Source organism: Diabrotica undecimpunctata, chromosome 4 (genome assembly GCF_040954645.1).
Source record: "Diabrotica undecimpunctata isolate CICGRU chromosome 4, icDiaUnde3, whole genome shotgun sequence".
In the NCBI taxonomy this organism is placed as follows: Eukaryota; Metazoa; Arthropoda; class Insecta; order Coleoptera; family Chrysomelidae; genus Diabrotica; species Diabrotica undecimpunctata.
The window spans coordinates 12947286-12974821 of record NC_092806.1 but is presented as its reverse complement, the minus strand read 5'-3'; the positions used below and the strand labels follow the sequence as shown (position 1 = coordinate 12974821).

Below are 27536 nucleotides of genomic sequence, written 5' to 3'. Positions count from 1 at the left end.
CGTAATATTATTACTTGAAAGGAAACAAAATATTTTTAAAAGGGAAAATTCCAGTGGTTTGCTGTATACCATAGTTTTAAAAAATCTACTATGAACTAAAAACTTCTTGTGTAAAATGGTATAAAATTATTAATTTTTTTAATTTGCAAAATGTATTTATATATTAAAACGTATTCAGTCCTATCGGTCCCTCCTCACCTCAGTGAAAAACGTCTATCTAAAGTAGTTGAACTGATGGTGCCATCTATAAATCAACAATAATAACTTCAAATTACATATCTCTGCTTTTTTACTTAATGTCAATTGTCAGTATTAACAATAAAATAAAATGGCGGTGATTAAAGTTATATTTATGTTGGTAAAAATTAAACAATGACGGCAGTTCTTTTTTATGAATTGTAGAATTAATATGTGACTATTATATTTAGTTCCAAACTTACGTTTTCAGTAGTTTTCATATCGTGATTGATATATATTTATGAAATGTCTAATAGGAAGGGCTCGGGGTATAACGAAAGATATAACTTTCAATCAAAAATAAGTCGAAATGACCGTTTTGCTCAAATGTCCCAACAAGAAAAATTGATAGAGCAAAAGAAAAGAGAAATACAAGCAAAACTCGAAGCTAAACAGGCTCCTAAAGTTGATACAAAAGTAAAGACGGACACTTCTAGTAAACAGATTGTTAAAAGGTAAGTAAATGCAATATCTTTTACATGTCTATTAATAAATTTAACTTTCATTAAACATTAAATATTTAGTCATTTAATGGAAAACTTATTGAACATTATTTACATTATAATAGTACTAACCTAGATACCTTGATACATGTATTATATATACACTAGTTACCATAAATTATTTATGGAAATGGATTCGAAAGTCCTTGCAATAATTTAAGCTAAATATCACACCCCCATTTTCAAATAATTCTTCATCAGTACCTTTACTTCCATATCCAAGAACTATTTTATTTCAATTTTTATTAATAAGATGTGTCCACAACTTTTTGTGAGATAGATATAATTTAGATAAATTTTTTGTTAGTTTTTTTTGCAAATTACTTTATTTGATTTTTAACCATCAAAAGTTCTATGCAAATTAAAAAATTACATAGCAATTAAAATATTCCATTAAGAAGATGCAATAACCTATATACATTTTTGATTTTTTTCTTATATTTTTGAAAAGAAATTTATCCCACAAGGTTGACCTCTTGTCTACATGACATAAAGTCTTTTATACTTGACATCTGATGATTTTAGTGTAGTGTATTTTCTAAAGAAGAGGTCAGACCAATATTACCATTTGATGTCACTGCAAAAATCTACTCTTGAGTGGAGATTGCAACATTTAATTTGTTTGTTCCTATTTCCCCATTGTTCGCAACCATATTAACGAATTTATAAGTTCTATAATTTATTATCACCAATTGCAATTAAAATGGCCACTTTTGTGATTACTAGTAAATGGGGCACTCGTAAGCTACAATAAATATGCCAGTAACATATTTTCTGAAGTTCACTGGACCCTTCTAGTTTACATAACTGACATAATTGAAGATAATCATTTTCAGAATGAATTTTATACTTAAAGCAAATCTAATTTGACATTATTTGCTGCAATTTTAATAAGTTCAGGTAAAACTTCAACATCACCTTCCATAATAAGTTTTTGATATACAGACAAAGATACAAAGCAAGTAGCGTTTTAATAAACTTCCTTGCAAAAACAAGCTATTTTATTAAGTGTTTGTGCTTTGATGGGCATGGTTTTCAGTATAGAATAAGTTGTGTTTTTGACAGATTGTATAAAAAGGAAAAAATATACTAAGAAAAATGAATACATCCAATAATTATTAACAAAAAGACAACAGAAGGGCATTTTCACACTGTGTTTGCTGAAAGATGTTTGTGAAGAGATGATAAAACTTTTTTAAACCTCCTTTTTGTCACATCCTAAATGATTAGTTGATTTTCTACTTTACCTATTACTTTTTAACATCATATTTTTGTGTAGGCATTTTTACAAAAAAATCTGATGAGATCTATTGAAAATGTCATTATTTGCTCTTGTTTTAATGTGTTCAGGCTCTTTAACTTTAAAACTCCGTTTTAAAAGTATGGTAAGAAACAAAACACATACAAATCTCTGTGCCTGTCTGTACCATTAAGCTTTAAGTATCATTTGAAGATTTATAAAATCATCACATACATTGCCAGGCTATTCAATTACCTCTTGTAGCTTAACAACATACTTGTTGTGGTAACTGTTCAATTTGAAAACGGAATCTTGAATTCTTCCAGATACTAGTTGGTTAATATTATTAGGACTTCCCGTTGTTTTAATAAAGAACTCAAGACCATAAATGAAACTGTTTAATACTTCTATGTAAACGTAAATGTAAAAATATAAAGAAACTTAATTGTATGTAATAATGAAATAAAAATAAATGCTACAAATATATTATTATTAAGTACATACCGCTAATTCGATGTCTTGTAACAGAATGTCTTTGCCGGAGAAGCATTGATTTTAACCAGATGTCTTTCTGTCTTATCTTACCCTCGCTACAAACTGTCGCCGGGATGCAAAAGACGACAGGATCGTTCAGGTCATTTAGGTTTTAACAATACTCAACTATATAAATCCCATAATAATCTTCTCCTAATATTATTCGCTATAAGATTGTAATAATTTCCAACTGTATAACTTTTAGTACTGATTTGAATATAAATGAACAGAAAGAAGTTAAAAATACGTTTTTTAATGATGGTTCCTTCCTCAATCAGTTCAAACAGATGAAAGAGGCCAAAAAGACAGATTCCAAATTCAAGTATTATGGTAGCAGTAAACTGAAAGGAAAAATTGAGAAAAGTTCTAGGTAAGAAAATTCTTTACTATACTATATAGTATTAGTTTAATAAGAGATCTACCAATCTGAAATGTATATCACTGATTTAAAGGAGGATTTAAATTCGAATTAAAAAAGTTAATTATAATAACTTAATCAAATTGTATAGCTGCAAACATCTTCATAAGCTCATATATAAGCATTGTTTTAAAGCAGTACTTATAAAATTAAAATTGTTACAGCTCTTGATTCATTAATGTATACTTAAATTGAACATATATATCTAACTTACCTATCATTAAATTAATAAACTAGAATATAATAATAATCATAAATAATATATTTTAGCGATGATAGAAATAAATTGGATAGACCTAGTAGTCATCATCGTTCACCATCGCCTAAGGATCGCCAACCAAAAAGAGTCTCTCGTTTTGATAAACTATTAAATTTTGAACCAAAAATAACTATAAGTACTTCATTTAGTTCTGCAATTGTTCAAGCTCAGGCACAAGAGCCCCAACAGCCAACTTATGAAATCACTTCCATTAACATTAGTACCCAAGACGTAACAGGTCAGCCTCTCTTAAAGAATGTCCTACCAGCACAAACAGTGACTTTTCAAAGTATTCCAGAACAAACTGCCATTACTGAAACTGTAATATCTGCATCGCCAGTGCTTCTTAACATTCCTCCCCCACAAATAGTGCAGGGATCTAATACTTTGGTTTTAAGTCAAGTTCCCCCTACACAGAGTGTTTTAGTCTCTGCTCCAATTCTGACTACTGTCAATTTGCCTCCACCTTTAGTTACTGCAAATTTAACCCCAGTACCACCTCCTTGCGGTGTATCTACAGTGGAATTGGCGAATATACCTCCCCCAAATCCTATACAGATTCAAAATATTCCACAACCTGAACCTTTAAATGCTCTAAATATACCTCAACCAGCTCCCATTCAAGTTCAGAATATACCCACACCTACTTCCTTACATTTGAATAAAATTCCAACACCAAAACCTTTAGACTTATTATCAATTCCAACACCTTGTGAAGATGGTGGTATACCTGCAGAGTTTTTGAAAAATATCCCACCGCCCAATAAGTCGATACCTCCTCCACTAATACATGAAAACCAAATCATTCTCCCACAGTCTCATACTGCCACAGCTACCATCACAGTCCCCTCAACACAAAATGTTCTTATTCACACCATTCCACAATCGAATTCATTAGATTCAGTCCAACCTGCCTTTTCTTCTGTTACTGTTGCCCTACCAGTCGTAGTGGGCCAAGTAACAACAGCCTCTGCAGTACCCAATAATATTCCTTCTTTGATGGCTCAGCCTGTCTTGCCTCCTCCTGGTATGGTGAATGTAAATGTAACGTGCCCTCCTCCTTTGTTTACTGCCCCCCAGGTTCAAACTTTCATTAATCAACCACCACCAGTGGCCAATCAAATGCCTGTTTTGAACATACCACCCCCGGGAAGTATTCAGATGTTGGAGCCAGTCCATCTATTTAAGGACATTACTACAGGTAAGATATTAATAAAAATACTCAATTTTACACTTACTGAAATACTTGGAGTGTATAGACACATTAGAATGCATTCACATATGAAAATAAAACATTATAACAGACCTTTTTGCAAACCCTATTTGTTAGAATGTATTTCAAAGAAAAAATTAATAATTGCCATTAATAAAAATGAAAAGTTTACTCTGTAAGAAGTAGGTGAGAATTGTTGTAGTTTACGTTTAGTGTATTTTATGAATTTCTTTAGTCAATATACTTAGATTCTTCTTCTTGTGTTGAACTGCTTGAAAAAAGTCTGTGGTCTTCATATTAAACCAAGCTATTGGACGATGTTAGGAATAATCTTTTATTCTGACAATACATCTACAGTTTACCTTTCAAAAATAACATATTTTGCATTCTTTACGTAGAGAAAAGGTGTTAAAAAGACAGCTAAACTGTAGATGTATTGTCGGAATAAAAGCTTATTCCTAACATCGTCGAGTAAGCTTGGATTTGCAGTTCACTTAATTTGCCATTTAAGAGAACTCTCCTTACTTATTGTTGCTTCAAATACGGGTCGCTACTAGCATACTCAGGCATGTTATGTTGCCATATAGATAAAGAGCATTTCATTTCAGTTCAAGCTACCACAAGTATTCCTGATGAGAGGTGAAATCTCAAAACATGTGTACAACAATGGTAGAACTCGAATTGAAAAAAAAAAATACAATCATCCACTTTTATTTCAATGTTGTTTATCTATGTAAATAATGTAAAAGATGGTGTTTTTCAAGGGTAAACTGTAGATATATTGTCAGAATAAAAGGTTATTCCTAACATCGTTCAATAGCTTCCAGTTAAGTTGGTACACAACCAAATTTATATGGAATCATCATGTATTTCAAACCAATATTCATTTCTTAAAAAATCTATTTATTGTTGCGAAGAATAAAAGTTTTTATTGAAGATAGATAACCTGACAAAACAATCAGATAACACAGTTCGGCACGTTATAGAGTATTTGTTACGGGTTCATGAGTTATTCAGGCAGCACAAGATTGATCGCCAAATTATTGTCTTCAACGCCAAAACTGGAATATTGGAAATTGGTATACTGTGCTATTTCCAGATAAAACCAGGATTTGTGTAAAATCCGAAGGCCGACGATTTCCTGTACTTATAGGGTGAGGAAGTTAAGCGACAATGGCAACTGCCAGATCTGTCCACGTATATAAAGGAAGAAGTGTCATGTTTTGGAGAGGCATTATGATCCGTGAAAAAACTCCTTTAATTTTGCTCCAACCAACTGTAACATCTCGCAGGTATATTGATTTGGTTCTAGAACCTGTACTGGGGCTTTGGAGAGGTGCAATGGAAGAAAATTAAATTTTCATGCATGATAATGCACCTCTACATACCAGCAGAGTGACTACAGACTTCCTTGAAGCAGAAGATATCACTATTCTGAAGTGGCCTGCTTGCTCACCCGACCTTAACTCTATAGACATTGTGGAATATGCTTAAAAGAAGAATTAAAGCTTGCGTATAATCAACAAAACTCTGCACAGCTAGTACAAGCTACTCTTGAAGAATGGAACCACCTACTACAAGAAAATGTTGACAGTTTGTTTAGGAGAAAGTCCACGCGAATTGAAGCTTGCATAAGGGCTAAGGATGGTAGCATTGACTACTAAAAAACATAAATAAATAAAAACATTTAAACATTATTCGATTTACATTGAAATTTTTTATGCTATTAATAATACAAATAAAATTTAAAAGGGAAATTCCCAGTGGTTGGCTGTATACCATAATTTTTTTAAATTTTTATGTATTGGTGATTAAATTGTTTTAAAATAAATTTTGTTTGACTTCATATGTTGGTTTTTTTAAATCGCGTCAAATAATAACAAATATCAGATGATTCCATACAAGTTTGGTTATCATATGAATCATATCATTTCTTGAAAATAAGTTTGCCAATTTTGACACCGTTATTTAGAGCTTTTTGCACACGGGACTATATCTGGACTACCAGGATTTGTCGGTAGTCCGATGCGGTATTGAGATTTTCGGTGCGTCTGGGGGGAGAATTTTTGTATGCCCTAGTGTCGAGTGCTGCATCTGGTTTAGATACAGACTCTTTATTACGACTATTTACGATTAAATTAATCGAGTCATCTTCCATGCGTGCTGGATAGATTGGAAGATTTTTGTGAGACTTAATTCCTGATGTAGTCATTTAAGTCTTATAGCAGTCAGTTTTCTGGCAGGAGGTAGCTAGTAGTCACCTGCATGAGCAGGTGAGATTAACGTTTAATATTTTGATATTAAGTTCGATCCCATATCATATCTCCCAGAGAATGGAAAGATATTTAGTTTTTTACGTTTTAATCCCTAGTACCTATCGTTTATACTCTGTCATAAGTTTCTTAGCCACTGCATTACATATGTTCAGGTGCAAATGCACAGGTACTACAACATACTAATATTTTTGTAACAGTTAATTTAACCTGTTCAATATAAATGAATAATGAGCAAAAAAGTTTTTAATACAAACCATTACATATAACTACATACTCAATTTATCAATATATCAATATATTCCAAATTTGTCTATACTATATGCCTTACTGTGTTTTAAAAACCTATAAAAAACCTTACGCCATGGATATTAAACAACATTCACAAAATCTATAAAATGCGTTTGATACAACTTGATTTTTTGATCAGTCACCTAGCACTTTATCGTACTGAATGCATTTTATATATTTTTAATACTATCAAAGCAGGGATGACTAACATTACTGTTATTTTTATATAGTCATATTAGTAGATACTTAACAAAATTTTATTAAAAGTAAATAGATTCACAGAAATCGGGTTTTTTATGTAATAAATTTATTTGAAAGTATCCTGGCAATGGATATGTAATTAGTTACCTTGCTATATTTGATGCAGTTATCATTAACGGTTAGTTTAACGCTATGTATGTGTTAAAAGTGCTTCTTAAAAATAACTATTTGGTGATTTTTATTTTATTACTTTTACAATGTCTTTATTATCGATTTATTTATTCTTTTATATCGATTTTGCCGCTTTGAAACCACCTCGCGCCTTCCGGGATTCAATAAGTGATTATCACCGAGTTTCCATGTCTTATCGCCCTACTCGACCATTAACCGATTCGATTCGCTAATGTCTTATCGCACTACTCTTCAATCGGCCCACTCGATTCGCTCATGAATACAATTATTACCGTCTAGAATGCTAAAATATGGCACATTTTCAACATTTTCTTTTATATTATTTATTATATATGGCAATTAAACTTCTTTTATATTATAAAACTTTTGAAGATTTGAAAATTTTGAAATTTTCAAAATTTTTTTTTCATTTTTTTCTATTGTTCGTGTATTTTAAAGATGGCGCCAAAAATTTTTCGTCCAAAAATTACTGCTCCATGGCGGATAGTAGTTAATCTCTGGAACATCAAATCTGAAACATAAAATTCGAGAAGGGTTTTAAAAAATAAGTACCCTTACGTGATAGTTTACCAAAAAAATTGAAAATTTATAAAAAAAAAACAAAATGGCGGAAATTTGAATTTTTTTCAAAAATTTACCTTTTTTCGACTTTTTTTAGTCACAAAAAAATTTATTATTTTTTGTTAAACTGTTTGTTTGGGCTTTGATGTTGTTTCCCTATTTACAAGAGTTCTCCTAGAAGACGTTCTGAATTTAATTGAGGGACTAGTTTCCAAGGATATGGTGGAATTACTTTTCATTTTTTGCCTCACTTTTCATCAATTTGCCTCACTACCACCTACTTTTCATGGGAAGACCAGATTTATGAACAGGTAGATGGAGTAGCAATGGGAAGCCCACTAAGCCCGGTCGTAGCCAACCTTTTCATGGAGCATCTACAGAAGAGGGTAATGGAGTCAGCATTAGGAAACAGAGAAAGATCAACAACTAGCGTTCCTAGATGTATTAGTAAATCGAAAGGAAGGTTACTTAGGACATAAAGTTTATCGAAAACCTACACACACGGACAGATACCTAAACAGGAACTCAAATCATCATCCAGGCCAAAAACAAGGTATCATCAAAACTCTGGAGGAGAGGGCGAAGAGAATTTGTGCACCACAGCATCTGCAAAGTGAACTTCTTCATATTGAAAAAGCGCTCATCTCTAATGGTTATACCAGAACAGAAATACATAAAGCGATTAACAACGGTTCTAGAAGAAAGGACAAAGAAACAGCATATACAGGCAAAGCGTTCTTGCCCTATATGTCGGGGGTAACAGACAGAATTGGGCGAATACTTAAAAAAACCAATGTAAAGACCATTTTCAAGCCAACAAAGAAAATCAAGGACTGTCGGTGAAGGACAAACGCGACCCGTTATCAACGGCCGGAGTATACCGAATACCATGCACATGTGGAATGGTATATGTGGAAACCACAAAAAGACACAAACACAAGGATAAACGAACATAAAAGCCATTGTCGTTTAGCCGTTGCCGAACGCGCTGTGGGAAGCGGAGAACATCGGATACTGTTTGAAGAAACGCAGATGCTGGATAAAACATCACAGTACTACCCACGGTTATATCGTGAAGCGGTGGAAATATATAAGCATCCAAATAATTTTAATCGGATAGAATAAGGACTAAAAATTAACAAAACATGGATACCAATATTAAAATCCACAAACACCCTTCCTGCAAAACACGAAAAAAGAAAGGCTACAATCGACGACACGCCCCCTCACGCCGAAACCAGTGGAGGGGAGCCGAGTAGAAAATATAAATATTGCCTCCGTAGTACAACGCGGCGTCAGTTTCAGCTTACAAGCGAAGCAGTAACATATCCAGAAGATGGAAAACTCGAGAACTAATCTCAGAAGACAACGGCCTAACAGCCCGAAGAAACAGTTTAACAAGTTAGACCATTGCCGTGAAAGCCTAACGCATTTTATTATTTTTGTTTGTTAAATTGTGCTAAACTATCATAAAGACAACCAAAACAAACAGAATGCTTCAACATTTATTAAAATCGACCAACAAGATCCGTTGATTAAACATTGTGAGAAAAAATATGTTTTTAAAACTGGCGGAAGTTAATCTCCGGATCTAGTCGGTCGATTTTAATAAAACTTGATGCATTTTGTTTGCTTCGGTTTTCTCTATGATAGTTTTGAAAAAAGGTCAATTTTTGAAAAAAAAAAATTCAAATATCCTCCATTTTGTTTTTTTTTATGAATTTTCAATTTTTTGGTAAACTATCATGTAAGGGTACTTATTTTTTAAAACCCTTATCGAATTTTATATTTCAAATTTGCCGTTCCAGAGATTAACTGTCTGCCTTGGAGCAGTAATTTTTAGACGAAAAGTTTTTGGCGCCCTCTAAATACAGGAACAATGAAAAAAAAAACAGAAAAACAATTTTTTGTTTTTTTTTCAAACAACAAACAATTTCAAAAGTTGTATAATAATAATAAAAAGGTATGATTGACATGAAAAATGGATAAGATACAAAAAAAAAATGGTTGAAATGTGTCTTTTTTATCATTCTACACGGTACTAGTAGGTACCTTAAAAAGTATCCTTTCGGGCTACATCACAGAACGTTTTCGGAATGAGAATTCCATTATCAGTGCTGTTACTAGGTAAGCATGAGTAAATCCACTAAATATATGGATAAAAACCCTTTAAATGTTATTAAATTTGTTATGTACTACATGGTTGCTGATAATTTTATAAGATGTTAAAGTTTTAAACAGATTTACTTCATGGCAACGTAAAACTCCCAACTGGGGTTACCACCAAACTCAGTTTACCAAGTACCAAAGAGTGGTCGCTACCATCATTGGTTGATGTCAGACTTCTCACATCCACTATCTGTTTATGGTGTATTTTTCTGTTTGTGATCACATATTTATTATATAACAATAAAACACTGAAAACTTTTGTTTTCAACACTTCCACAAAATTTATTATCACTACAGTTGTTTCGGCAGAGTGCCTTTCTCAAGTAATCTATTTTTGGTATGCGTTTACATTTTATAGTCTTCAACTGAATTAGTTGAGGAGGAGAGAACTGTTTGTCTCAGTTTTTTAAGGTGTTAATTTCCATATATTCTAACAAGGATAGCTTAAGGCCTTTATTTTGAATGTGAAGAATTTGAAATTGGTCATTAAAAGAATGATTATGGTCTAGAAAGTGAATTGTGTACTTAGAATCTGTTTTTCTATTATTGAAAGCCCTTTTGTGTTCTGCTAAACGTTTGTTAACAGTTCTACCAGTTCGACCGATGTAAATTTTTGGGCAGTCAGTCGCCACATTTAAGTTTGTATGCACCACTGTGTAGTGTATACCAACCATGTACCACTGTGTAGTGTATACAAACCATGTACCACTGTGTGGTGTATACAGGCCGTAAGATATCTTTATTAGAATCTATGGAAATTAACAATAAAATAATAATGATTTTATTGTTAGATAAAATGAATTTCCATCAAGTAACGGTCGAATCCATCACTAATATATCATTGATCTTTATCCTCTAGTATTTTCAAAAGCAGAAGCTTTACAGGCCAAAATGATACCTATATAAATGTGTGAGTTCTCTCTTACGTGTAGGATTTCTCATGGTCAACTACCGTATATAATCTTCTTGTTGTATGTAGCGCTGATTTTCGAGTTATGAGATCCATATTATATTGAGTTCTTTCTATATTTTTATCTATGAGCATTGATATTGCCTTGCATGCTCGGTTATTTTTGGATACTCCATTATCATAGACATATTATACAGGATAGACTGATCGTTGCAATACCAGCCCGTTCCTTCCAGTGCCACAGAGCACACTGACTCAAAGCAGTCCCTGTATCTCTTTCTAAAGGGCCGGCTTTATCGACCACGTGACATTCTCATTGGTAATTTAGGTCACGTGGTCGATAAACACTCGGGTGCTATCAGTAGAATCAATGGAACCCTGCTTTTTATATAAAAAAAGTTCTATGTATGCGAGCTTATATGACCTTCTATGTGGATTGTAAAGCTACTAAATTCACCAAAAAAACTGACGTAGTCAAAGTTAAAATATATTTATACCATTTAAAATAACCCGATTTTTAATTAAATAAAAAGAAATTTTCTATTTAGTCAGATATTGTACCAAAAAAAATTTTTGGACCACCATGAAAATTTTTAAAATATTGCTAATCATACTTTTGCTATTAAATTGATTAGTTCAAAGACTGATTATTGAAACTACCATATTTAATACAAGATTCGATACCCGAATTTCTGGTTTTTAATTACTTTTAATGGTTCTCAAGTCATCCCTGCGCCATTATCGGGGCGTTTTAGTGATGTGTTGTGAAGTTTTCCCCCCAGGTACCCCCGAATACGAGGCGATGGCGTCTCTGGGTCGCATGGTAGCAGAATGTGGAGACACTTTCGAGGACGTCGTTAGACAGCGAAAAGAACAAGATCCTAGATTGTGGTATGCCAAGCAGTACACCGACTATATTATACAAAAAAAAAAAGAAAAATATACACAACTCATGGATGAAGTCCAATTGGTTATTGTATTGTTTGCATTGGTATCGTTAGAGGGAGTTTTTGTTTTTTTTTTCTACTTTATTTTGAAGCGCAGCTGATCGTATTTAATCTGAAATAATAAATTTCTTTAATTAAAGGCAGTGATATCGATTTTTAATTCAGTAATTTATTTCGTGGGATAGTAATTCATTCTGTAAACAATTATTCGTGTAAAAACTTTCTAAATTAAAAACAAAAGCAATTTTACGTAACTATCTATGCTACAAATGTATACATAACGTTGTAAATGATACATTTTGGTCTCATTTTCAAATTTAATATTTTCTTCATAATTTTCTTTTAAATTATTTCGTTTCTTAATCTCTCTTTATGATTCTTTTTATTTAATTAGTTTTCTCTAGTTAATGGTATGGAATTCCATGTTTTCATTCGTCATATGGGCGCCCCACGTTGGGCGCCATTTGTGTAACAAGAGAACGCTGGGTCAAATGGCCCAAAATATAAAAGATAATTAATTTGATCTACTTTCCAATTAACCTACTGTCTTGCAGATTCAGCGAGATTCCTTGCAACCACAACGCTTGGTTGGCAAATAAGTCCGTTAGTAAAATATTGGTTAAAAAACAAAAAAACAAAATATTGTCTGTATTAAATGTAGATACTACTTTTCTAATCAATATGCCAAGTCCGTACGTCGCGACTAATTGAGATTATTTCCCCCTAACTGTTGATAAAAAGTATGACTGACTTTGTTCTTGTGGATCGACTCGCTCTTCCTCGATAGATTTTAAAAGAGATGCTCCCGATGAGCGTTCTCTCTTCGTCGTTCTATCTCTTTTATCCTTTATTTTCCATTTTTATGTATCCACAATTATTTAATTTGAATTAATTTGTTTTGATAATCCACGCGAAATTTTGCAAATCGACCTAAAATATATAAAATAGTTTTTAAAAAAATTAGCACTGTACAGGATGAAATGAAATTAAATCAGTTAAGGTTTTCTCGTTTGGGAAAGAAAACCTATCTTGATTCCATAAGGACTTATTACAGTATTAAAGCAATACTGGACCTTCTTCGTCTTGATCAGTCACAACTTGGTCATCTGCGAAACTTATTATGCTGGTATTAATATACCTTCACATTTTTTTTCCAATCTGGTCTTGACTTTGTTTTAGTATTTATTGCTGTGAATAACTAAATCAATTCTCGGTTTTGATTTAGCTGTTTATTGTTTGTTTCATGTTATTTTTAGCTTGTAGCTTTTGTTAAATAAAGACTTATGTACTGTTTAAAGAGTATTGACTCATCTATAAATTACTATTATGGACTCACATTGGCAACCTCTTCATCATTTGAAAATTTAACGTTGATTTAGAGCATTTTACAGTTACTTCAGCGCAACAAACAGGAGTTTGTTAATTTTGTTCATTGGTCTATGAGCCGGATTTATGAGTATTATAGCTTTATTTTCCTGGTTATTCGAAAAAGACAAAGAGCTGCTACTTATGCGAGAATGGCCTGATTTTTCGCTCAGACAGCTTCTTGCTAAAACTTTGCCAGATTCCAGTCTTACGTTGCTATTGCTCGTTCCACCCATTACTACGACTAAAAAATGTGTACCCTTGCTCATCAACATATTCGGACATTCTTTATGTGATTCAAATATCTTTCCTTTACTTTTTGAGGTCTAAAAACAGTAGATAATCGTTGGAGGCTAAATACTGTGGGTGTGAAAGCAATATGAATTTCATTTTATGTACTTTTGTCATCGTTGCCGTCGACTTGTTACATGAAGCTTGACGTAAGAGCACATTTTTCTCCTTCAATGCAATGCAATCTAACAAATTTCGCAATTTCTTCCTTCAAACCTATGAATACTGCTATAATACTTATAAATCCGGCTCGAAAGACCAATGTATAAAACAATAACTGGACAAAATTAATAAACTTCTGTTTGTTGCGCTAGAGTTATTGCAAAAAAATGCTCTAAATTATCGTCGCGTTGTTCTCTGTGTAGTAAGTGCAAGTATTCGTTTATTGTTGCTTTGTGTTGGATATTTTCTTCTTCAACGTATCCCAAAGATTCGCGGCTTCTAGTCTGGTGAATTTTACATGAGATCATATGTATCTTTAATGATATTGAAATCAAATGCTCGTAATTTTTGGTCCAATCTTCCGATATAGGTCTCTTATAGATTTGTCTTGTAATTAATGTATATTTTTCTGTGTTTTTGCTATTCTTTTCTATTTGTTGTCTTCTTTATTTTTAGCTTGAGTTTTTAACGTGTATGAGAAATTCATTTTTTGAGATAGTTAGTCTGTGTTTTGCGCAACATTCGCCTCCTCTCTTTACTTGTGTATCTTTCAGTTTGATGCTACGATAAAATATTATATTATAATTAAAATCATTCAGCTGATATAATTATAGTAAGAGTGCGATGGCTAGTAAGATTAAAAAGTAGCTTAATACGTTCCTATTGAATTAATATACTCAACAGTGAACTTTCCACATTTTCTACAAAGCTGTTTATTAGTGTATTGAATTTTATCAATTTTTTAAATAAAAAAATTAAATACGGTCAGTTGCAAGTAAACCTACTAATATGGCAGTTATTTTAGTGAATTTATCAAACAAATCGTATTTCAAAATCATTTTTTCTTAATTTTTTATAAGTACATTTATGAAGCAGTACATCTACGTCATCAATTCGTAAAAGCTGATAGAAATTTGATGAAATATATTGGAAAGATATTTTTTTTTATTCATAAAAAGAAAATCAATTTGTAGGCAGCACTCCTCTGCATGTTTAAATATTATGCTTTGATACTGCGTCTTTTAGTTTTAAAGAACCAAGTACTTTTTACATATAAAAATCTAACGCCAGCAAATGCGAACAGTACCATCTTATAAGTCCGTTGAGCTAAATTCTGAAACTACATCTATCGATAAAAAATCATACATCGGATAATATACCGAAAATAAGACACCGACGAAAGAGCAGATATCAGGGTAAAGAAGTATACATTTGCTTCATAGATTTTGACTGTGACAAACACTGAGTTAAGGAAATTCTAGATGCAAATAGAATAGAGCAACAACGACATGCATACTTTGTTTTATCAATATAGTCACCAAGTGACGTCAGTAAAACAAGAAAGCGGTCTAAACAGTCATTAATGATTGGGTAAGACACGGATATGTCCTGTCTCTTATTTTATTTAATGACTACTCGGAATGCACCTTTAAACGAGCACTAGAACACTAAAAGGAAGTCATATAAATAAATGGCAAACCCGAACCAATATGATATACGCTGATGACTCGGCGGTTTACAATATAGACCCAGAAATTAAGTGGCAAGCTTCAGAATAACAACCAGGCTCAGATCGATCAAATACTATATGGACTCTGTCTTGTTGTATGGACTAGAAGATTGGATCATGAAGGTTGTTACATTGAACCGCTTTTGAGGTCTTTAAAATTGTTGTTGGGGCGATACCGAAGGGTTTGTGGTCGCAATCTCATCCTTGGTCTCGTCCATCATTTTGTCGGAGGTATGCGATCTCAAGACCCTCTACGGTCCCATGATTTCGTCCCTATTTATGATTTACAAAGCAAACATTTCGGTAAGCGATGATGAGCCGGTGTTTTAAGCGAGCTATTAGATTTATAAATGGGTAGAAACCTCGTAACCATGAGTACCAATGGGTAACAACAAACTACCTCTTAAAGTTAGGATCCGATGTATAACAATAAAACTAACATCTGTCAGGTGTGGGAACGTCGTATCTTAAAATGTAAATCTGAAAAATAAGTTTGGCTGGAACAAATAAAGATATTAACTAATCATATTTAATAAAAAGCGAGTTGCCGGATATTTAAGCACCTTATCACAGACTCGTTCCGGAATACTGTTACGGATCTCGTTAAAAACCGTACGAACTCTAACCAGCAAGTAGGGCGAATACCCTATTTTGACGACCTGAATGTCGTGAGCTGCTTCGTCGCATCTAAATGCGAAAAGAGAGCTTGTTTGTGGTAATAAAAATCGTACAAGCTGTGTTTGTAAGTAGTACGAAACTTAGAACCATCGGTATTCGTACGATCAATCGTACTTTATAACTTAAAGGCTACTCAAAAGCCGGTGTTGTATACCAGTCCGAAATAATTCAGACTTTTGTTATTACACAGGTAGGATATAACGATTAAGGAAGCTTCTGTGGATCGTACAATGATAGGAATCTGATTGTGATGTCCGACGATGAGTTCAACAGGGACAAAAGAGTATATGTATTATGAATGCTGTATTTTGGCCCAATCAAGTTCCCATTAATACAAAATTGACAATCTACAGAGCAATTGTAGAGTCAATATTGACATATGGATCAGAATGCTGGCAGATGACGGAAAAAACAAAGACAAAAGTAGATGCAGTAGAAATGGATCTCCATTTCATCGTAGTTACATGTTTTGCTGTCTTTGACTTTAGTTCTTTGTCTGGTGGTGTTATCGCATATTCTGTCTCTTTTAGTGATTCCAAGCATGACTCTTTCCATGGCTTCCTGGGCTACTTTTAAATTTTCCGCAGACTTTTTTGTTAACGTTAATGTCTTCGCTCCGTATGCCATTACCAGTAACACGCATTGTTGGTATACTTTTCTCTTCAGACACATTTTTATATTATTTTTAAATACCTCCCGTATTTCTCCAAAAGCAGCCCAACTCAAACTTATTCTGCGCTGTATCTCATATATTGGTTGTTCTTTCTATTCTAATGTGTCGTGCGAGCACTAGATTCGTCGTTATTTGGGTTTTGTTTGCATTTATTCGGAGACCAACATGAGGCCTTTAATAATTCGTCAATCATCTGTTTTGCTTGGCAGATGCAAAAAAAGGGTAGACCAAAGCTGAGGTGGATAGACGGGGTAACAGGATGTTGAGAAGATCGCTGTTGTCAACTAGAAAATCCAAGCAATGGACAGAGCAGAATGGCACAGAAAGCTTGAGAAGGTCCAGGTCCTTTCATGATGATAACCATGATCTGTTTTGCATCAGCGATGTTGTCCGTGATAAGAATAATGTTATCTTCTCCTAAGACAGTGATTTCATTGTGTATTCGAGAACAGTTATACAAATTTTGGCGAAATGATATCTCCTTGTCTAACTCCTATGTCTACTTTAATTTTACCTGTTGCTTCATGAAGTTTTACAGTTGTGGCGGCATTACTGTATATGCATTCGATAAGCCTTATGTATCTGTAACATATTCTACATTTTTTTCAGTGCTACTATTACTGATTTAGTTCTACCTTGTCAAATACTTTATGGAAATCGATAAACACCAAGGCTGAGGGTCTATTAGATTCCACAGACTTTTCTGTCAGAACTTTACTTAAAAGATTTGTCTCATCCCGTACCTTTTCCATAAAACAGCTTGTTCTCTTGATTGATAGAAGTTCGGTTTACCTTTCAAGCGTTTGGCAATGATTTTGGTGAATAGTATAAAAGTGACAAATAAGGTTGGATGGATCACGTCACAAATAACAAAGTTTTGAAAAGAATGAAAAAAATAATGAAGTGTTAACATATCAGCATATGATAAGAGAACCTTGCCGTGAACCCTTGATATACAGCCCTTTAATTTAAATTATTTTGACTTTAGAAACATATTTCGGAAGACTTTTTATCCGCTTTTTACTCAATTAACCTCGCCTTAACGCTATCCTCTGTCTCGTAAATGTATTAAATACATGTTAACAAGTGCAAATTTTTGCTGATAACTTACCAAAATCATCACAAAACTTTTAAAACGAAAATTAGTTTTCTATCAGCCTAAGGAATAAGTGGGTTTAGGAGAGGCTATTAAACAACCGACCACCTAGCACACAGACAAGCACTAAAAACACCGATTGAAAAGTGTGAAATATAATAAATCACTCAAGTCGACTTCAAGAAAGCTTTTCATATCGTGGAATTGCCGGCGGTGTTGAAACTATTAGAACAAAATAAATTGGACTATAGATACGCTAAGTTGATAAAACATATTATATATAGCAACAACTTCACGACTTTACGAATAAATATAGGATTGAGCGAGGAATTAGACAGACCGACACCATCTCTTCCCATGGCAGCTCTGGAATATGCGTTGAGAGGAACTAGATTGGGTTAAAAACGGAATAAATATTGATGGTGAATACTTACGTTTCTTGTGTTTTGCAGATGATATTACAGCCGAGAGTTTAAATGAAGCGTATTAAATGATGAAAGAACTAAAACAGGCAACAGAACAAGTAGGCCTAAACATTAACTTTCAAGAAACAAAATACATGACCAATTTAGTTCCAAGTGATGTTTACGAATATGTGGCCGTCAGTTTTTTAGCCGTATTTACTTCGACATGATATAAGAATAGGAAACCTATAAGATTCAGCGCCGTATAGGTTTGGAATGGGCAGCGTTTGATAAGATGTGACAATTTTAAAGGAAAATTATCAATTTGCTTAAAGAAAAAGGTTACAACCAATGTATACTGCCGGTAGTAACATATGGTTCTGAAACATTAACATTGACTAAAAAATCTGCGTAAATTAAGAGTAATCCATAGAGTAATGCTGGGGATAACAAGAAGAGAGCATAGAAAAGATTGCACAAGGCAAATGGAGATTGGTTGACCATATAGCACGTTTAAATGGTAATAGGTGGACCAAAAGACTCAGAATGGAGACCTAGAGAAAACCAAAGGCACCGAGGTAGATCACCAACACAATGAATATTATTACTTACGAAAAACAACAGGAAATTGACTGCAGGAAGTACAGGATAGAGAACAGTAGAAGAGGATGGAGAAGACCTACGTCTGTGGATGCAAGAGGTTGACAGCAGATGATAATGAAGAACAAGTGAAATTTTTTTTAAAGAGATCTTCACAGCTTTCGATGATCTATTGTGACATATGGTTGTGTATTGTGAAACGTGAACTGTGCTGAAGGAAAACGAAGATGACATTTCGAAGAGCGTCGAAAGATGCTGAGGAAATTTTTTTGATCCGTTCGAGATACAACGGAACCTACAGAATCCCTACGACCTTAGTTACATGAGTTAATCAATCAAATATCATAGAATTCTTAGCTAGGCTACTTGCGAGTGGAAACCAAAAAGCGTTGTCGAGAATGATTTAAACATTATGGGAGTTCGGAACTGTAGATTATTCGTACAAGATAGAAGTGAGTTAAGGGCGTAGAAATCGGCCAAAAAGTGTATCTAAAAATCATTGCAAAAATGGGTGAATTAAAGATAAAGAATAAACTTTTAATAATCCACCTTATTCGCCAGATTTAGCTTACTCTGATTTGTGACTTTTCTCAGATCTCAAAAAATTTATGCGTAGGAAACTATTTAAATTGTATGAACAGGTAATAGCGTATTTTTGTTTCTCTCTTCAGCAATGAAATTTAAAAGCAATTTAAAGTTTTAGGCATCCTTCAGACCAGAAGTGTTACAGCCTTCTCAACTGATATGATAAATTATAATGTGCTCAATGACCAACGTTTTGATTTAAACAAAACTTACTTTACTGTCTGCCATATTATAAAGGTATTAGAGGTAATTCTATCAGCTTCATTCTCCCAACATAGTGCAAATTCTAAGGAATTAAATCCGAATAGGACTTGATCCATAGTAGATATATCCCCCGCAAAGGTATTCACAAAATTTAACTTTGTACGATTTCTTTTGGACTGTTTATAGGTTCCTATTCGATAAGGAATCGGAGGCGTACAAACTATATCGGCGATTTGTAGATCAAGTCAAAAGGGAAATTATGGCTGCCGAAGAACGGAACATTAGACCGGAAGATAAGTATGAACCGGAAATGGCTTTGGAAGAGGATGGAGGTAATATGACTGAAGAGAAAGAAGTCAAAGAAGAAAATGTGGTATGTTTCTTTTACTTAATTTTTCGATGCGCAATTTGGCTTCGTCACAATATCGTTCTCCCCAGTTTGACTCAGCTGTTTTGGGTATTATTGTAGTACGAGGTTTGTCTTTTTAGTTTTACATATATCTGCTTAGAGGGCACCACCAATAAAACCTGATACAAATGTAACCTCAATCTTTTGTTGACATAAATCGAGAGTTTCATTGTGATACAAGTCGTGTAGATACAGTGAATTTTTGAAATTAGCAACTCGGTCGAAAAATGGATCATAGCCGAGAACATTTTCGAGCACAGACGAATCCAGGTCAGGTCCATCCAAAACAACAGTCACACAGCAAAACATTGATACGGTTCTTCAGCTAACTAAGGATGATCGCCGTGTAACATACCGGAAGATAGAGGCATCTTTGGGCAATTCAAAGTCCTCGACCCAAAAGATTCTACATGAAGAACTGGGTGTTACAAAGTTGGTTTCCCTTTGGATCCCTCATTTGCTCATAGAAGAGCAAAAAGCTGTTCGCGTCAATTGGTGTCGAAAAACACTGGAACGGTTCAACAAAGGAATGTCACAAAAAAGTTTATAGTATTGTTAGTGGCGATGAATCTTGGATTTACTCGTATTAACCGGAAAATAAACGCCAATCCGCTGTGTGGGTGTTATCGAAGAACGGTTACTTCTGATTGGTATATAACCGTATGTTTGCTCACATTGCCCAAAAGACAATAAAATTTTTGGAGCCTCAAAATATCAAATGTTAAACTATCCACCGTATAGCCCCGGCTCTTCCGGTCTTCCGGGACGAATCCCCACGACTTCTTCACGTTCCCAAAAATAAAAAATTTCCAGTCGCCAGAAGAAGCCATCGATGCCTTTAAATCAGCGATTTTGCCGATGTCATGTGAAGACTGGAATGACTTTTACCAATTGGTTTGAACGTATAAAAAAGTGTATCGATCTTGGTGGGACATATTTGGAAAAGCAATAAAGTACTGTAAGTCTATATATTTTTTGTCGTTATGGCTATATACAAAACCAAAAAGACAATCTTTGTATGCAAACCTTAGGGAATATTTTTCGTTTATCCAGTTGATATTAGTTACTTTTAATTCCAGGTCTGTCAATCCTTGAGTTATTTAACCTGCTATTTTGGTGTATTAATACTGAATATCATAATCCGAATGTAACGAGTTGGATGTCCTACTTAACCCGCAAAATGTTATTTTTTATTTATTTGTACTGTGTAATTCATATCTATACTTACAGAACGAAGAAAATGCCGACAGAAAAAGAAAAAGGAAAAGTAGATGGGGAAATCAAGAAGCCAATATACCTCCACCTGCTCTCGTTTTTAGTCCACCGACCAGAACTATGCCAGTAATGTCATTCGTTCCTCCTCCTCCCTCAAGTAAGTAACCTTTTATACTATTTTTATACCATACAGATAGATATATTTTATTAAAAACAAGCAATATCTTTTCCTAAATGATTGCTTCAGATACGGGACCGGTCCTTTTGACAAAAGTTACCAGAAACGATCCGGGTTTAATTCAATACGCTGTAAACACTTATGGTACTGCGACTCTCTCGGAAGAGGACTGGAAAAAAACGGAGGACAACTACAAAGTCAGTTTGTTGTATCAAGACATGGTTAAAAAGAGAGAAGAAGCGGAAAGATTAAGACTGGCCGGACATAATAAATATGAGTACGACTCGGACGAAGAAACTGATGGTGGCACATGGGAGCACAAGGCCAGAGAGAAGGTAAGTGTAGAATGTAATAAATAAAGCCTATTTTACTATTGTCTTCTCCCATTAGCAGCTCCAATGAGGTCGGTTAGTTCTTCTTCTACTTTTACTTTTATTGTGTTGTGTTGGTAGATATTTTCGATCGTTTTGATTATTCCTAGAGGTATCTCTCTTGTGTACAATAAGTGGATAACGCCCTTTAATTTGATCCGGTCAAATGCCTTCTTAAGGTCCACGAAACATAGATATGCCGGTTTGTTGTATTCTAATGATTTCTCTTGCACTTGCTTCATTGTAAATATAGGGTATGTGCATGATCTTTCCAACCTAAAACCGTGTTGTTCTTCTGCTAGTGTTATAATTTCATTTAGTTTATTTGTTGGCACTTTGGTTGTTAATTTTAATGTTGTGTTTAATAAATTAATTCCCCTGTAATTTTCTGGGTCCGATTTGTCTCCCTTTTTGAAAATCTTGATCTCCATTCTTGAGGAATTCTGTTTTGTTCTCATTATTTTTTGGATTAGTTAAATTTGTTTTGGTTTAGTTACATTATACGACAAACTAAATGGGTATATCATCAGTATTTGACAAGTATACAAAAATAAATGCAATAATCAAATACAGGGCGATGGTCTACCAGACCCTCTAGTCATTATCTACCACTTCTTGCATCTCTCACTCACCCTTAGTTGACGATCACTTCTTTGAAAACACCTGTATAATTTTGCGAAAACGAAATCAAGAGAACCTTCAATATACAGCGTGGTCCTTGTTTCATCAATCTCTTTTGAAAAGAAGAAATCTAGCGATAAGAGACCACTTCTACAACACTCTGGTCATTGTCGATGTACTTCTTGGAAATCTCAACGTCAAAGGGGACACTTCTGGTCATCGGCATCGGAGACCCTGATGGCATGGTTACCAAAGTGGTCCAGTATCACGCTTGCTCTACTACCAATCTTACAACTTTTATTAGTATACCAAGTTCTCTGATTGTCTCATAAATTTTATATGTAGAGAAAAACTTGGTCTCCTGGTCAAAAATTTCCTTACTGACCCAAATCTCTTCTTTCTAAGCTGTACTACAACGCATTTTAAAGTTTAATACATAATACATCTTTCTCCGAAGTCTATTAATAAAATAATATCTTTTTAGGAAATGTTGACGACTCAGTTATGGGCCGATGAACTTACCAAGCAAGCCGAAGGAAAACACCACATAGGAGACTTTCTGCCAGCCGACGAGTTAAAGAAGTTTATGGAGAAAGTCAGCGGTAAAGACCAAAAGCTACTTAACGAGTCCGATTATAAAGAATTTCAACTTAAAGAGGACAACATTGGTTTTAAAATGTTGCAAAAACTCGGCTGGTCCGAAGGGGAAGGTCTAGGATCCGGAGGAACGGGAATTGTAGAACCAATAAACAAGTAAGTTAGTTTTTACTAGTTAAATTTTCTTTTAACATAATCACGAGCAATGAAATGCTATTTCATGTGTTTCTTAATAAACTTTATGTCGTTTTGACTCTATTTGAACCATATTTTTAATAGATAGAAGAATTCATGATTTGACTATATATTTTTTAATTAGTTATTTAAATATTGAAGGATAAAATAAATGTTTGCTCTACTTTTAATACTTTCGAATAAAAGAAAAAACTGGAGAAGCTATAGGAACGAAATAAAATTATAAAAACATAAACTTACATTTACAAGGTAAAAAGTCTAAACAAGGCAAAAAATAGAATATGAAATTGCCCACTTAATAAATCACAATTATTCTGCAAAATTCTTGGTCATCAACCAAAGATATTACCAACAAGCACAGTGTATTACAGGAATATGAATTTGTAGCTTAATATATATATATATATATATATATATATATATATATATATATATATATATATATATATATATATATATATATATATATATATATATATAATTAAATATTTTAAAAAGATATTGTAAAACTAAAGTATAACATCTTGCAATCCTGCTCAAAGGACCAAAAATTTGAAAATTCGGGAAATTGATTTGCTCCTATCGTGTTGCAGAATTGCAGTATTCGCTAGGCTGCAGAGACTTCGATATATTGATCATGTAGTGATGATGGATGACGACATATTGGCAAGAAGAGTCCTAGACAGTACTATCCAGGGCAAAACGGAGACCACGGAACAGATGAGAGAGTGAGGTGGCAATGGATGCACAAAATCTGGTGAACGTTAGAAAATACAGAAGACTAAGTTCAAATTTAGGTTGTAGCGTCAGTAGGAGAAGGGTATTTTAAATATGGGCAATCTCGTTGAAATCCATCTAAAATCTACAATCAAGTCGGTTAAGAAGTTATATTTTTGTTTATCAAAGGATTTGTATAGGCCGTGGCGTTAAAGTGTATTTCTTCTCGAATATATAAAAAATATTGGAGCGATATTAGCGCAGATAGACTTATACTATCGCAGCGATAGTATGACCCGTATAAACCCGTGTTTCCACCGACAGTCTTCATCAGTTTTTTAAACTTGCATATATTTATTTTTAGAGGGCCCGCTAGAGAACATACACAAGGTTTGGGTTTAGAAGGCTCGCACGAAGATGAAGATGAGTACCAGACCTATAGAAAAAGAATGATGCTGGCGTACAGATTTAGGCCAAATCCTTTGGTGAGTTATCTTTGAGAAAAATCAATGAAATAAAATTTTAACGCGATTTTTGTTTCAGAATAATCCAAGAAGGCCCTATTATTAATTTGAACTAGAGAAACATAGTTCTTTTATTACATTTTGTATTATATTGTGAAAATTGATATACTAGAATAATTATGGAATACTGTTAAATGCTAATTTTTTGTAAATAATAAAATAAAATAGTATGAGTTTATTTTTATCGTTTTTCATCCAGAAATCTGGGGAAATTTGGTCATTTGTCAATCGAAATCTCCATAAGAGCCAATATATTAAACAGAGACATGTATAGCAATTTTGTCTCCAGATCTAGGAAATTTTCAAGCATCGGTAGATAGCGAAATTTAATAGAAGTCGATCCCGCATAAGGATAAAAGGCAAAACCATAGATATATAATACAAATAGATTTCCAGGCCCGTTCTATACACGCCCGTGTGATAGGTTAGGTAAGGTTAAGAAGGCAGAATATTAGTATTTAAGCAAACTCAAACTAGAATTAAAGGCCATTTTTTAATCCTATTGAAGATTGATGACTCCTCATACAATATTTGTAAATAAATACAATTGCACAAAAGAAATCTATAAAGTTATGTCACAAAAGTGCCCAAATTCATTTAATAAAACATGATCTACAAGATATAGAGCCACCGAGAAAACTCCTAATTATGTACCCAGTGTCAATATCTTCTTTTTGAATTATTTTTGACATCACAAATACAATCGAGTACTATCATTTTTTATTATATATTTTTTTGTTATATTTGTCTTTATATTTAAAAATTGATTTATTCAACAATTAATAAACTGATAAATCTCAAAATAAAAACGCGAAGAAGGTAACATATCACCGCTAATGTCACTTGAAAATTTTGCCGAATTAAGGAAAATTGTTAGTTTATGTATAACTTCAATTAAAAAAAAATTCAATAAATGCATTAAATGAATTATTTTTTCCCTGAACATGTTGTTTTGAGAAAAAAAGTTTCCAAACGGTTGGTACGACACCAAATTTACTGTTGTCAGAACTTGTCTCGGTGGCTCAGTACAAGATAACAAAAATTAAATAAAAAATCACATCTTATGTTATATTTAAAATAAATAAAGCTCATACCAATCTGTGGAAGGGATAAGAAATTACATAAAACTGATTTTGTTTAAATAATAGACTTTTCAAATTCACTGACTTTAAACGTACATTGAAACTTCATTCGTTACATTCCTAGATACTTGTGAGTATTTATAAACGTTCCTAGAAAACTATGGGTAATTATAAACGTTCATAGGAAGGCTTATTCGATTTTATAAGTAACTAGAACGTTGATTTGAACATCTGCTTGGTTTCAAGCGATGCCGACGGATGATTTGAAACGTTTGAAACAATATTTACATTGCAGGTGTTTTTAAAGCTGTCTATCTATTTATGTACGAGTTATTTTAAATGATCTTAAAAACATGTGAGTGATTTTAAATGATCCTAAAAACGTATGAGTGATTTTAAAAGATCCTAGAAACATCTGCCTGATGAACGATCCTCTCGTTTTTAAATATTCCTATAAAGATCTACCTGATTTTATAAGTACTTAAGAACGTCTGCTTGAATTTAAACTTATCTAGAAATGTCTTATTTGACATTATAAGCGACTTTAAAGCTGTCTTTTTATGTGTGAGTGATTTTAAATGATCTTAAGAACGTGTGAGTGATTTCAAAAGCTTCTAGAAACATCTGCCTGATCTTAAAATTGTCTATAAACGTCTCTCTAATTTTTAGCTTGCTTAGGAACATAACGTTCGCCTGATTTTATTATTATTTATGAACTATTTCCTGATTCTAAACTTATATAGGAACGTATGAGTGATTTTAAACGATTCTAGAAATATGTGATTAATTTTTAACGTTTCTAGAAAAGTATGTTTAATTTTATAAATACCTAGAAACGTTTATGTTATTTTTAACGAACCTTATAACATTGTTTTATTTTACACGTTCTTATAAACATTTGTCTGATCTTAAAAATGCAGTCCAAAGTTTTTTCAACAACATGGAAAGTATTTATAATAAACACCACCTCACTCCAGATAGAATCTGGAATATTGATGAGACCGGAGTGACCACCGTCCAAAAATTATCTAAAATTCTTGCTCAGAGGGGTAAAAAGCAAGTGGGAGGTTTAACAAGTGCCGAAAGAGGAGCTAATGTCACTATAGTAGCTGCTATGAGTGCAAGTGGCAATTTTCTTGCGCCTGCTTTTATATTTCCCAGAAAGAAAATAAAACCAGAGCTGATGGACAATGCACCTAACGGTAGTCCGGCATTTCCACAGGACAAAGGATGGATGGATCGTGATGTTTTTTTAAAATTCATAAAATATTTTGCACAACAAACCAGACCTTCGAAGGAGTGCAAAATTCTTATTATTTTGGACGGCCATTGTTCACATACAAAAAGTTTAGACGTTATAAACTTCTGTCGCGAGAATGGTATTATTTTATTATGCCTGCCACCACACTGTACGCATAAAATGCAACCCCTAGATGTTTCGTCTTTTAAATCATTTATGCGTTATTATGATTTGTACCTTACTAGATGGCTAAAAAATCATTGTGGTCGTACATTTGGAATATATCAAATCTCAGGGGCTGTTGCAGAAGCATTCTCAAAGGCATCTTTTGTACAGATAGCGACAAATGGATTCCGAGTAACCGGAATTTGGCCTTTTAACGAAGACGTATTTCAAGACTGCGAATTCGCTCCCTCTAAAACGACGGAACAATCAGTGGACAATGAAACTACATCACAGGTCAATAAATTACCCGTAATGATGGCTCATACTGAAGGCGTAAATCAAGTTGAAATGTATGATAATCCGATTCCTTCAACCTCAAAACAGTCTGTTTTAAGGTCACCTAAAGATGGCGATTCCGAAGATAACAGACCGATACAGAGAAGCCAAATCATTCCTATCCAATTTCCGACATCCAAGGTAAAAGTGACTGATATTAGTCCGCTACCAAAGGCACAGAAAAAGAAAGGTAAGACTTCTTCTAGACATTCTCTGAAATCCACGATACTCACAGAATCGCCGTATAAAAATGAATTAGAGACGTTGCAATCCACAATCCCTACTAACAAGGTTAAATCTGTGAAACGAACTGTAGTTATCGACCACAGCGCTCGAAATGCAAATATTGGCAATATCACAGTCGTCACTT

General features: G+C 33.5%; 1 protein-coding gene across 2 annotated transcripts; it reads left to right on the top strand.

Moving 5' to 3' along the window:
• Positions 1-299: 299 nt before the first annotated feature.
• Positions 300-24521, top strand: LOC140439179 (uncharacterized). 2 transcript variants are annotated; one of them, XM_072528917.1, is made up of 10 exons: positions 300-692; positions 2720-2884; positions 3203-4392; positions 11784-11892; positions 19703-19889; positions 21156-21297; positions 21388-21653; positions 22795-23063; positions 24184-24304; positions 24363-24521. In XM_072528917.1, the coding sequence occupies exons 1-10, from the start codon at positions 484-486 to the stop codon at positions 24387-24389; spliced, it is 2685 nt and encodes an 894-aa protein (XP_072385018.1). In that variant the 5' UTR covers positions 300-483; the 3' UTR covers positions 24390-24521. The 2 variants fall into 2 exon arrangements, with proteins under 2 accessions (XP_072385018.1, XP_072385017.1); XM_072528916.1 differs by having other exon boundaries at positions 11772-11892.
• The last annotated feature ends 3015 nt before the right edge of the window (positions 24522-27536 follow it).